Source organism: Lichenostomus cassidix, chromosome 12, assembly GCF_008360975.1.
Source record: "Lichenostomus cassidix isolate B80296 chromosome 12, HeHo_3.0, whole genome shotgun sequence".
NCBI lineage: Eukaryota > Metazoa > Chordata > Aves > Passeriformes > Meliphagidae > Lichenostomus > Lichenostomus cassidix.
The window spans coordinates 16,074,044-16,086,598 of record NC_139493.1 but is presented as its reverse complement, the minus strand read 5'-3'; the positions used below and the strand labels follow the sequence as shown (position 1 = coordinate 16,086,598).

Here is a 12,555-nt window from a genome sequence, read left to right as displayed (position 1 = left end):
AGGAATACTCTTCAAGACACAAACTGTGTGTGATGCCAGTGCTGTTGGTACAGCATTAAAACATGGATGCAACCAAGCACAGCCCTTTCCCTTCTACATGGAACATGACCTGCATTACTCCCCAAATAAAAAGTTGCTCTCTCCAACACCACATCCCGCAATGAACCAGTTACTGTCTGCTGCAGACAGTGTCTGGTTTTGTCCATACCCTGCTCTACCTCTGTGCTCTGCCCAAGCTCCAGTGAGAGTTTGCCCTGTCACAGAAGGATACACTGGGCATCACACTGCAATATGGAGTCATCAGGGTGGTTTGGGTGCTGCATTGCGATGGCTTGGGGGAACTCGCTCAGCATCCTCTGCTGGAAGGCTTCCAGCCTCTCGTAGTCGTGGCCCCGACACACATATTCTTTGTTCTGCAAGGAGGACAAGCACAAATTAGTGTCCTTAAAAGTAACTTAAATTCTATTGACTTTTATCTGACTTTAAATGTTACTTCAAAACCAAAGATAAATGACAGTGGCAATCTGCTAATGTGAGAGTAAAATGTGCATTTAACACAGTAGATATATTTTGTCCCTTCCTTTTCCCTTACAATGTATTTCATGAAGAGGTGGTGAATGAGGAGACTATTCCATTCTCTGAGCAGCACAATGCCTCTGATTCAGGCACACACAGTATTCAGTCTTGTGGTCCTTTCTTACCTGCCTTTCAGAAAAGGCACTGTTTTTCATTGGACTATACTGAAACGTATCAACTAAGTCACCAGCTTTGCTGTTCTACGCTGGGAAAGCTGCTGTCAAATACGATTTACACCAGATGGATAGAAGTCCTGAGGATCTCACAGAACAGAGGGAGATACATGTTTATCATTCTATCAGTTCTCTTTAGAGAGAAGTTGCAACAAACTGTTCAGAAAAATCACTGTTTAATCACTGCTGTATTATCAAAGCCATACAACCCAGCCCTGATCATGCTGAACAATACATGCTCAGGAACTCCCCTGTCTATAGTGGAGTAATACAGAAAAGCTTTACCAAGAATTCTCAATGGCCACTTAACAAATTCCCCTTCGGCCCTAAAAGCACTTTCCTCTTGATGAACAAAATTTCATTTCTGCTAATAATGGAAAGCTGCATTTAGATATGACTCTTGAGGCATTAAACCACTTGTGCAGAGTTCCTGGATGCTTTTTGAGCCGTCTTTAACTCTGAACAGCACAATACAGGATTTCTAAAGTCCTCAGTGTCTTGAAGATTGTATTCCAGTGTCTTAACCCTCACAAACCACCATTTTCATTAGTGTTAATATCTCCGGGTGCAAGACCAATCACAGCAGGCAAATTCTCTAATTCTGGAAGTTTAAACTCTTAGATACATAATAACTAGAAGTAAGGGGAGGTTTTTCACCTTCATAAAACAATTAGAAAATCTATCAAAGAACAGCCTTTTATTTCTTGCATTTAAAAGCTGCAGTATATTCAAGAATGCTTTTTTAATTGCTCTGGAAAAGGGATGTGGCCAAGAAGTTCTTGATCTTGTAGCAAAATCAAAGAGAAAGTAGCAAAACTGGATCATAAAACACAGCCAAGGAGTTCAGTTATCTTTGGCTTTGCATTTCAACTTTCTGGAAAGGATCTCATGTTCTGGCTGTGACATGTGTCACTTTGTATGCATCAGTCACAGCAACCAATGGGCTGGGAGAAGAATCGCATGATGAATCTTGACAGTCCAGTCTGTAATGCTCAAACTTTGCAGCTCTTATTAAATTTGGAGTGAGCCCATGTTTGAAGGTGAATCTCTTCATGACACTTACTGCATTCTCTGTTTTAGCTTTTGATTGCAGCAATCTAGAAAACTCTAAGCCTATAAATAAAGGTACTGAGATTCTAAAAATAATGCCCTGAAAACACCTCAAAGCTAAATTTAATAAGACTTTTCAGACAGATGCCAAGACAAGATTTCAAAATATGGTTTGTCAGGCCTTACTTGAACTTCTGGTAGATGGAAGATATGGACAGTTTTAATTAAAATTTACTTATGTAGGAAGGCTAGAAATAAATGCAGAATTCACAGAAACATGAACAATGACTTTTCTAGACAAAGGGTCTTCAAAAATCAAAGATGTAGAAAAAAAATGGCAATTTTCTGTCTTAAGCTATACAGCAATAGAAAAATACATGAGAAAAAGGTTTGGAGTTATTTGATCACTTTAAATCACTCCCGCATCCATTTGAAGATTTTAAATCCATGTAAATCTTTTTCTTCTCTAGAATAGCTGCTTCCAATCTCTTTATAGTGTGATCCATGCTGATGTGACTGCTAATGGGCTTAGTCTGTGCTCCACAATGTGTGTGCTGTATGGATCATTAGGGAGAGAAAGGAGGAGGATGACTTTTAATGAGATTGCTACATTAGTAATCTGCTATCAGAAGCAGTGCTACCAAATATAATTGCAGAATTAACAAGGATTATAATTATGTATGCTCGTGTTCGCTGGTAATGTCTCCAGCCAAGGATCCACATTGTTACAGCACTTTGCAAAGAGTCAGCGCTGAGCACAGGAAACTCAAGCAGTGTCATAAACATCGGCCATGCAGGATCCCAGGTAAAAGTGAGGATCCACAAGCTAAAAAAGTAGGCTCGAGTCACTGACAGTACTTCAGATGTTAGGAACATGACTTTGTTGTCACTCACTTGCTGAAATATTTGTGGTTAGATACAAAAAAAAGGAATTGTCAGTTTTCTCTGGAGATGTTCATGAAAGGACAGCTCCCAGTTCACATTGTAGCACCTATCCTTTCCTTGAATACCCCTGCAGGGTGTTCTACACACTGCTTCAGGCTGCTGCATTGTAAATCCTGTGAGGAGCAGCTGAGGGAGGAGAGGCTCAGACTGGAGAAAAGGAGGCTCAGAGGGGACCTTCACACCCTCCACAACTCCCTGACAGGAAGTGGTAGCCAGGTGGGGGTCAGGCTCTGCTCCCAGGGAACAAGCGTCAGGAGGAGAGGAAATAGCCTCAAGCTGCAGGCTTGAGGACATTCAGGTTAGACATCATGAAGAATTACTTCACAGAAGGGGTTGTCAGGCATTGGAACAGGCTGCCCAGGAGGGTGATGGAGTCACCATTCCTGGAGGTGTTCTAGAAATAACTGGATGTGGCACTTGGTGTCATGGTCTGTTTGACATGGAGGTGATTGGTCAAAGCTTGGACTTGATGATCTTGGAGGTCTTTTCTAACCTAAATGATTCTGTGATTCTCTGATTCTGGCACTGTTCACCTTCAAATAACATGAGGACACCACCCTTTACTCACTGGTATTTTCTTCTCTTTGACTAATTTCAACTTGCCTTTATTGCCCCTGCCTGTATTTCCATTAAAAGACTGTAATTAAACCCTAGTGTTGAAATCCTTGTTAAAAAACCCAGCAACTTCATAATCAGAGGGACATTTGAGAGGGCACCTTTCAGAATGGCTTGGCTTTGTATGGCTTCATCCAGTGTACCTCAATTGGTGCCACCTCTTGTCAAACCATTCCTTCAAAGAGAACACAAACCAGGCACCTCCAGTCCTTGAAAGCTTCCAGTTACCTTGTCCTGTCACATTCAATGGCATCTGCCTTCAGTTTCCAGGCAGCTCTTGGAGCAGTTGTCAGATTATATTCCTTCCTTTCTCTGAACTAGTAACAAGACATTTTTATAAACAAGTCCCCATTTAAAGTTTGATTTCTCATTAAGAAAAGAAGAAAATTTCACTTTTTAAATGGATTGGTACACCAGCAGACAATGAGCTCCAAGTGAGGATGTGTCGAAAGAAGCTGTTTGGCTTTTTGTTGAAGAGGAGAAATTTTCACTTGCACATAGCATAACAGTCATCAGGCTGGGATTAGAATTCTGTCAAGTGAGACTTTTTTTAAAGTGTGATAATTTGAGATGATGAAAATTAGTTGTAATGACCCAACATTGCTGCAATACAGCATTTTGCTTAATATAGAGGCAATTTGTGCTGCATTTGCAGATCATCAAAAATTCACAGCAGCATGAGTCAAATTTCTGATCTCTGTTCCCAAGAACATTCCCAGTGGACCGCATCCTTCAGTTCAGCCAGCGAACTATTTTTATTTGTTCAGGTGTAAAAAATACCATACCTCCACAAAACAAAAATACAAAGCTTTAACAGCTACTCCGAGCCTGTTTGTCACATCTTGTATAAGTTTGGCTTACCCGCAGGAAAAATGGGAATTTTCGACCATAAAAACCAACTCTGAAAAACTCTGGTTCTAAGCGCTGCTGTTCCATGATATTGTCATAATAGGTAGCTTCCATTTTCTGTGGAGGAAGGAAAGAGGTAGCTGCTATCAGACCCTTAAAGCTGCACTTAAAACATTAACATCTCAATACTCATTAAAATACCACATTTGCTCTTTTGCACAATTTTTTATGAAAAGACCAACATTCTGTTAAAGATAAAAAATATTAATTAAATCTGTCTATGTGGTGGAACAGAGCAGAATATCACCATACCAATTTTACATTTTGGGAGATGACATGAATTTTTCCTGGTTTATCTTATTTTCAATTAAACAGGTCTTGCATGTAATTTTCTTTGCATTGCGAAATTAATGGCAAAGCCAAGATTAAGATCCACACTGCCTGGCTCACAGTGTTCTATTCTCTCCTACAGATCAAAATCCATACCACTGCCTGGAAAATTACATCTAATTGGGTTTGCCTTAATTGAGTTGAGGGGCATGAAAAAGGATGAAACAAAATTAAATCTTCTACAGCTCTGTGCACCAGAAGGTTTAACACGGAAGAAAAAGGCAGCTGGAAAGAGGAAAAGGACTTTTCTCTAGTTCCAATAACTAGTTTTGTGGCACTGTGCCAACACAGATCAAGAATGGGATTTCCAGACCCTTTGGCAAACTAAACCTCAATTGAAATGCTCACAGGAATTTCCTGTAGAAAAAAGATGGCTCTTCAAAAAGAACCACCAGTTTGACACCATTGCTTCCACTGTAGGGAACCTTAACTTGGAATACTGCATCCTGGTTTGTGCTCACTTCTCAGACACATTAACTCCTTTTGTAGAAAGGAGAAGGTCCCAAAATGATTGCAGGAAGCATCAAGGAATGTGGTGGTGATGTCAATGGCACAGAGAGTGCACAGCCAGCCTGGTCATGTGCTCTCTTTGGGGCCACTTTGGAGAAAACAGGTTCTTCAGAAGTGCAGTTTATCAGACCTTGCTAGACAGGTGCCTTCAGATAAAAATAAACTGGACTTTTTTGACAGAGAATTTAAACCACTGTGTATAAGGATATATCCATGTAGCATAAATCTCAAATTTGGATACATGAATGCTACCCCAGGGGACAGGAGATGAACTATTTTCACATTAAGAAACAGGAACTTCAACTTTTTCTGATTAGAGCACGATGCTGCAAATGTGCCCTGATTTCATCACGTTTGGTTGTACCAGAGGATCAAATCCTTGTAAACTGATAAGAATGCCATAAACATTTGCCTTCTTCATTCTTTCTCTCTTGTTCATCTTAGCTCACTGAGGCACAAGCTGTCCTTGATTCTTTCAGAATTAAAATGAAATATATATTAAAAAATAGGATATTTAATGCAAAAATATATGTAAATATGCCACTGCAATAGCAAGCCCAATTCCTGTTTGTGTGTGCTGTCTCCATAGACTCATGGAATTTTACTGCAACCAGACTTTGGAATTATTTCAGTGGACCTACAAAGTCATCAAAATGAATCAATGGTAAGGATTCACTGTGAGTGTATGGAGCTCTACAGAGAATGTGATTATTTTTTAAATTCAGAATGCTCTGACAGGAGAGCAAAATGCTCTGGGGGAATGATCTAAGAGTCTGCATGGAGGGAAAGTGCTGCTACTTACCCGGATCCAGCTGAGGCTCTGGTAATCATAGAGGCTCTCGTACTGGATGGCCAGTTCTCGGCACAGCGGGATGCCGAACTCCCAGCTCTGCGGGGCCAAAGCAAATCACACTCACAGCAAACACAATGCTACTGCCAGCTCAGCTGAGAGGAATATGGAAACTCAATTCGGGGAATTCATTTGGTATGAAATGGCAGAGATTAGATGTGAAAATGCAATGCGATGAAACCATTTCCATTAAATAGCAGATCAATTCCTTCTAAAAGATGGGAACAGAAGCATATGTTCCGTGGAAATTACACACACATACTGCTTGTTCTGACAGTTCATTTATGAGACTGGGAACTTATCGGGAGAAAGATAATAAACCTAACAATTTTTCTTCTTGCTAGACACCCCTTCAACCCACCCCCAACAGCTCCTTTGCTTCCTGCACTAGAACTCCCTGGAGTACAGAGTTAGGCCTTAACTCCCCAGCAAAGTGCTCCCCTTCCCAGGCTGTTCCTTCCCACTGAAAGCACAAACTGTCAGGCAGTGGGAACATTCCAACACACAGACAAAACATCCTCAGAACTGACCTGCATTACTGCAGTGAGTCAATATCCATATTCAGAAAGCCACACTCATTTCTTCAGCTTCCAATCCCACCCACTAAATCTCCCCTAGCACACCATACTCATCATCACAGAGGTCAGGAGGGAGGGACCCACTCTGGGCACACCCACACTGAAAGACTCTCCTGTTACCTCATGTGGCTTTTTAGAGAGCTCGTTTTCCACTGAAATCTCTTCTTCCATCACTCTTTACCTGCACAGACTGGAAATAATTTGGGGGAGTGGCTGTTTCTTACCATGCTTATAGTAAAGGATTTAGAACACCAAGATCTCAGTTGAACCTTTACTGGATTAATTTTTATTCTGCATTACTGGGCTAAATAGCCAGTTGTTTTACATGGGACTCTGCTGTAGTGAAAACAAGATTAATGTGTGAGTTAGACTATCACCTTTAGTTTTAAGACTATTAATAGCATAAATAAAATAATTAATAAAATATTGGTAATAGTCATTAACAGCAATTATGTAAAATATTAGCAGTTAATATGGAAATAAGTTTTTCTGGTTACATGTACCTTCACATGAAAAAGTGAATCTCTACACTGTTTGATTAGTGCATGAGGTACTTTACAGTGTTTCCCTTTAAACCCACATTTGTAGTGTCTGTTGTCTCATCCTTGCTACCACTTCCTTTCTATGACTCTTTAGCTTCAGTTAATTACAAAAACTTCAATAAAAACCTGCTAAATAATGAACTGTATCAGAATCAATTTGGATATTCTGATAGTTTGGGGGAATGGGAGGCCAATGGGAGATTTATTTAGATCAAAACAATAAATACAATAGGAAAGGAACTGAAAGACCAGTTTCTTGACTACTCCAAATATTACTGAGGTATTTGTAATCTCAAATTAAAAGGATTTTTGCCATGGATTGTCAAAATCCATGACAAACAAACTGATCCACTGAACTGGGATCAGCAATAGCCAGTTAAGTGTTTGTATTTGCAAACTCAAACACCACTGCATTTTTTATATGTTGCAATATTCTTAACAGAGATATTATACATAGATTTTCAGTCCTCAGCTGATCGATGTTCACTTGAAAGGATGAAAAAGAAAAGTCTCTCTAAAACATCAGGAATAAATGGCTTTTTTTTTTCCACACAGAGTGTGAGCAGTCTTACTTCCAAGTGGGATGCTGTGACTAAAGCCTACCTAACTCTCTAATCTGTGTTCTGGACAGCAGCAGAAAGCTCACTGGCTGTTTTCCCTCCAGGTGATCTGAGGGATGTAATCTTTTCATGCTCCTTTTCTGATGTCAATTAAATTAACAACATGTAACCACATCTGATTTCTCTTTATGCTACCTGTTCTACATGTACCTCGACACCATTCCTGTCATCCTAACTCAGGCTCTCTCTTTGTTTCAGTTTCCACACCAAGAAATTCCACCGTGCTAGCTGAGTATTCTGCAGATACAACATGAGCTAGAGAAGTGAAGACAAACAATACACAGGTAACTTCTTAAAGAGAAAAGAGTTTGCAGGTATTTGAAAGGAAAAGGAATGAATGGATACCCAAGTCACTGGGAGCGTCAGTTTTAAAATCTGTGATGTTAACGAGTAGCATCTTCACAGTGTAGATATTTAATAAGTAATTCCAAGTGACATGCAAGTATCACTTCCCTCTTCAAGTAACTTCTGATGTCTCTGCTGGTAATTTCCCTCATTAGTACTTCCTGTTTTGCTGACCTCTGATGTGTTTGCATGTTGTGTATTACTTGAAAGCGACATTCATAAGATATTTCTTGCAGCTTTCTCCTATGGCACCAGCAACTCTCAGCTGACTGCACACAAGGAGGCACAGGTAGAGACAATCAACCATTCTGAATGCCAGCCTTTATTTACTGACATCCCAACGTGCAGATTTCTTTTAGAAATATGATTCCCATAAGGGTACAGAAGAGAAATGATTTCAAGTGTTGGGTATGGAGCACATGATCAAAACCTAAGTGTTTTAGGAGCACTGTTTTGGGTCTCTGTGCATGCTTGGCTGGCACTAAGGAGAACAGACCCTGCGATGCTGTGGTGGGAGCTGGTCAGAATTGTCAGTTAATAAACTGAGCAGTGATCTGGACAGAAAAGGGTTGTGTAGTTTTCAGGCTATTGCTGTGCAGAAACACAGTCAGTCGGGATCAAATTGTTCCATTCACAGATGTCTTCAACTAGAGAACTTTGAGTTTTAACAGACAAAATTATAACTATGAGTTAAAAATATCTTCATTTTAAGTTATATACTTGCACATGCTGCCAGCTGAGCCATAAACCAATTCACAGCATAGCATAACTCAGCAGGAAAGGGCACATGACCAGTGAAGGCTATAAGGGCTTTGGAACACCATGTTCCTTCCCAGCACAAGGCTGCTGCTGATGCTGCTGAGAGTGGGAGTCACTCAGTTCTGCACCCACTGCAGCACCCCAGGCCTGCCACAGGCTGTGCCACTGGCATGTCACAAGACACCCTTGTGGCCAGTTTTCCTCCCATTCCTGTGCTGAGAAAATTGTCCTATTAACAAACACAAAATTTTACACCCTTTACACTCTGCATTGACACCCTCACTTGGGGGAAGAGGCCAGGAGCAGCATGAGAAATGGAATGGTGGAAATGCAACTGAAGGACAACAACAAATCCCACTCTGCAGAACCTGAGGAGGAACCATCTCAGGGTAGTGCAGAAAGAAGCTGTCACACACAAGTAGAGGAAAGCAGGTTTCTTCCATTCCCTGAGCTGCTCCCTGTCACACAGCAAGTGTGTTGAAAAGAAGGATTTGGCTTCTCAGCATCTTTCACTTCCACAGTTTGAGTGACATACACACTGCTTAAATGGATTATTTAATCATTTGGCTACCATTTGTAATAAAGGAGGATTAAAACACAAATCAAGTAACTCCAGAAACATCCAGTGGGGAGGAAACCTCAAGAGGTTAACACTCTATAATCTGTTAGGAGTTTTATAGCCTAATTACATCAGTCAATTTTTACTCTCCTTCACTGTGTATATGGATTCACTGTTTTTTTCAAACATAAAGGCTCACTTGCTTTCCATAGTGTCTCTATCATCTTTGTCTAGCCAGACAGTACAGTACTGCAATATTTGCACAAGCCAGTAATTTATTTTTAAGTGCAGTGTGAAAACCCCTGAAAATTTTTGAAATGGCAGAACCATATGCAGTGTTATCACAAAAGAGAAACTCTGGCAGACACACAAAAAAATCTTAATCACTTCCTCATAAATGGGCCATTTCTTCCTTCACACAGGAATCTGACTTCCTTTCACAGGTTCTGCAGAGAATGCTTCTGCCATATGCAACTCTCTATTATCAGGGCTAGGAAAGAATTATCTGGAATGGCAACCCCATATGAACCAACTCACATTTGTATTAAATACCACTGTCATTGCCATCACAGGCAAAATCAGCCCTGAGGCACACATACAGATGTTATCTCCCAAGAACATAAGCTGCAGGAATTTTCCTAGAGAAGGAAAAAATTTGAAAATACTCTAATAGATGATATCACTTTTAAGGTTCACCTCTGAAACATTCCCAAAATGCCATGACAAAAGGAACTAAAACATCTACCTCTGCAGTGATTGAAGAAAAATATAATTAACTGTAGAAAACCCATACTCAATATATGAAATTGAAATGGATTGATTTTCTTTTTGTGCAGTGGATGGAACTGCATCATAGCTGAAAATCATTTTAAAATAACAGTGACACTGAAAGGACTTAAATATTTTTTTTAATAAAGAGACCCCTACAGCACTTTGCCTGCCATTTCCTTGTGTAGGTTAAGTACAAAACAAGTCCTAAAGTGAGTCATAGCACAGCAGTTTGCATTGACAGCTACAAAATGCAATCCCACCCCCCAAAAGCTGAGGAACTGGCATTCTGCCACATCAGCTGATCCAAGGCTTGGTTTAAAGATATAAAAATGTTTTGGTGTTGTCCTGTTGGTCTCCCTAGCCCATTCCAAATGCCACAGATAATGAAATACCTTTTCTCATCTGATTTTTTGTCCAGAGAGCCAATTTGTCATGTTATAAATCCTTTTGATACAAATTTACTTCCAGACTACTGAACTGAGATGGTGGCTTGCAAGCCCTAAGTCAGTCAGGAAAAGGGAAGGAAGCTGCTGGAAGAGAGAAGAAGTTGGCATACCTTCCCTTTGTTGAAGTAATGGATAATCTTACGGCACAGACCTTCCTTACGTTGCCACTCTGACTGAGATGGGTAATGCAGGAACTCTCTCAGAGGTCTGTCCTCCCACTGAAGCAACTCACAGTACAAAAGCAAAGTGAATGCAGCCTCTGTAGGAAAGGCAGTTATGGAACACTGAATCAATGACAGCAAACAAACACAGCCAATACTGAAAGGTCACACACCTACTTCTGGAACAGTCTGCGATTTCTGATTTACAGTTTGAGAAAAAAATCTCAAGTCTTAGAGGGCCATTAAAGCATTCAATTACTTAAAATAACAGCACACGATTTTTAGGTACAAATCTGTCAAGTTTCTTTTTACCAGCTACTTGATTTAAATGCACAGTCAGATGTTCAAATCTGTAACTAGATTTGGGGCCTGCAGCTGTAAACAGAGCTTGGACAACACAGCATTAGAGTCTGTGCATGTTCCAAGTGCTCCCTCAGCACTGCAATGCAAGGGAATAAATATAATGGTGGTTTTGCTAATCTTCCTCTAAATTTCATTCCACTGTTGTGATTTTTTTTTTTGATCCATCTTCTTCAAAGAACACTTTAATGTAAAATTTGGAGTGTAATCCAATAATCATGTGATCATGTGGGTATAAACAGACAGTATTTAACTTGAGGGAAGGAGCCGGGCCTCAGCTTCTTGTCTTCCCAACTGCCATAACTGATTCATGCAAAATTTTTCCAAAAGAATGAACTAGGTATTATATAACATTGGGAGAGTTTAAAAAATGTCATGAGGATTTCAAGCAGACTCTGTGGAATGTCTTCCTCACCTGTGTAGTTCTCAGCCTGCAGGTGCATGTCACACAGCTTGTGGATATAGCGGATGTACATCTCCTCCTTGTTAATCTCAGATTTGTAGAAATTCTGTGAAAGAAAAAACACAATCGTTACTCTTGAGACTCTTCCTTCATTCAAGTGCTCAGCAGCATCTGTGCATGTGCAAAGTTATTGAAAAGAGTATGTTCTGAGTGGGAAAGTAACAATGCTTTTCTCGTTAACACTGATCTAACCCACTAACTTTATTGTGGCATGATTTTTTTTCAAAATGAAGGTAGTCAAAAGCTGAAAGACGAGGTGAGAGAGGTTGTAGAATCTTTGTCACAGGGATACACAGAACTCAGCAGGACACAGCCCTGAGGAGCCTGAGCTATCTGGCCCTGCTTTAAGCATTGAGTTGGACCAGGGACCTCCAGAGGATCTTCACAATCCTCATCTTTCTCTTCCATCCTCCCAGCGCTTGGATTCTGAAGCTACACTTGCCTGACACAGATTCCTATCCAAGCCTTTCCCATCCCAATTTCAACAACATTGCACAGTATCACAAAGAGACAAAGGAAACATCTTTACCATAAGGTTAACAGTGCAGCCAATTTTCTTGTTTTCAGTTTCATCTCCTTTCATACAGTCCCTAAGAAAGCAGAGCAATGTTGAAACAAACATCTGCAAAAACAGTTTTTTAAACATAAATTTGAAGCTATCTGATCTTCCAGAGTTTCCCTGGATGACAAACAGATAATCATATACTTAATTTTCTAAAGCTCCTCTAAGAAAAATTTCCATGTTATAGATACAATGATGTGAAAACTGAGTGTCCCCTACGTTTGCATCTGAAAGCACCTGAAATGACTGTTCCTTCATTTCTTACAAGAATCTGAATAAAAATCGGACAATAGTGGTCAAAAATCATTGAATGCAAGATCTACTATAAATGTAAAAAACTCCCATTTATCCAGATGTAAACATTTAGTGCTAGTCAAAGGCTTGGCTTCCATAAATGCAGCTCTGCAGTGTGGTGTGGCACACAAAGATAC

The 12,555-nt window shown here is 40.1% G+C and overlaps 1 protein-coding gene and 1 long non-coding RNA gene across 11 annotated transcripts in view; one reads left to right on the top strand and one right to left on the bottom strand.

The window, feature by feature from the left end:
* Positions 1 to 12,555, bottom strand: part of DOCK3 (dedicator of cytokinesis 3) — a 184,152-nt gene that overhangs the window by 22,729 nt on the left and 148,868 nt on the right. For all 10 annotated transcript variants that reach the window (XM_085072932.1, XM_085072929.1, XM_085072930.1 and 7 more), the window contains 6 exons: positions 12,092 to 12,152; positions 11,515 to 11,608; positions 10,689 to 10,837; positions 5,911 to 5,997; positions 4,221 to 4,325; positions 272 to 413 (listed from right to left, as the gene is read on the bottom strand). In XM_085072932.1, coding sequence (XP_084929058.1) covers positions 272 to 413; positions 4,221 to 4,325; positions 5,911 to 5,997; positions 10,689 to 10,837; positions 11,515 to 11,608; positions 12,092 to 12,152 — 638 coding nt within the window. The remainder of the gene's footprint in view (positions 1 to 271; positions 414 to 4,220; positions 4,326 to 5,910; positions 5,998 to 10,688; positions 10,838 to 11,514; positions 11,609 to 12,091; positions 12,153 to 12,555) is intronic.
* The window catches only part of LOC146431834 (uncharacterized), a 63,829-nt gene that overhangs the window by 26,920 nt on the left and 24,354 nt on the right, over positions 1 to 12,555 (top strand). Inside the window, exon 2 of the long non-coding RNA XR_014854783.1 lies at positions 7,897 to 7,982. This is a non-coding gene — a long non-coding RNA (uncharacterized LOC146431834). The remainder of the gene's footprint in view (positions 1 to 7,896; positions 7,983 to 12,555) is intronic.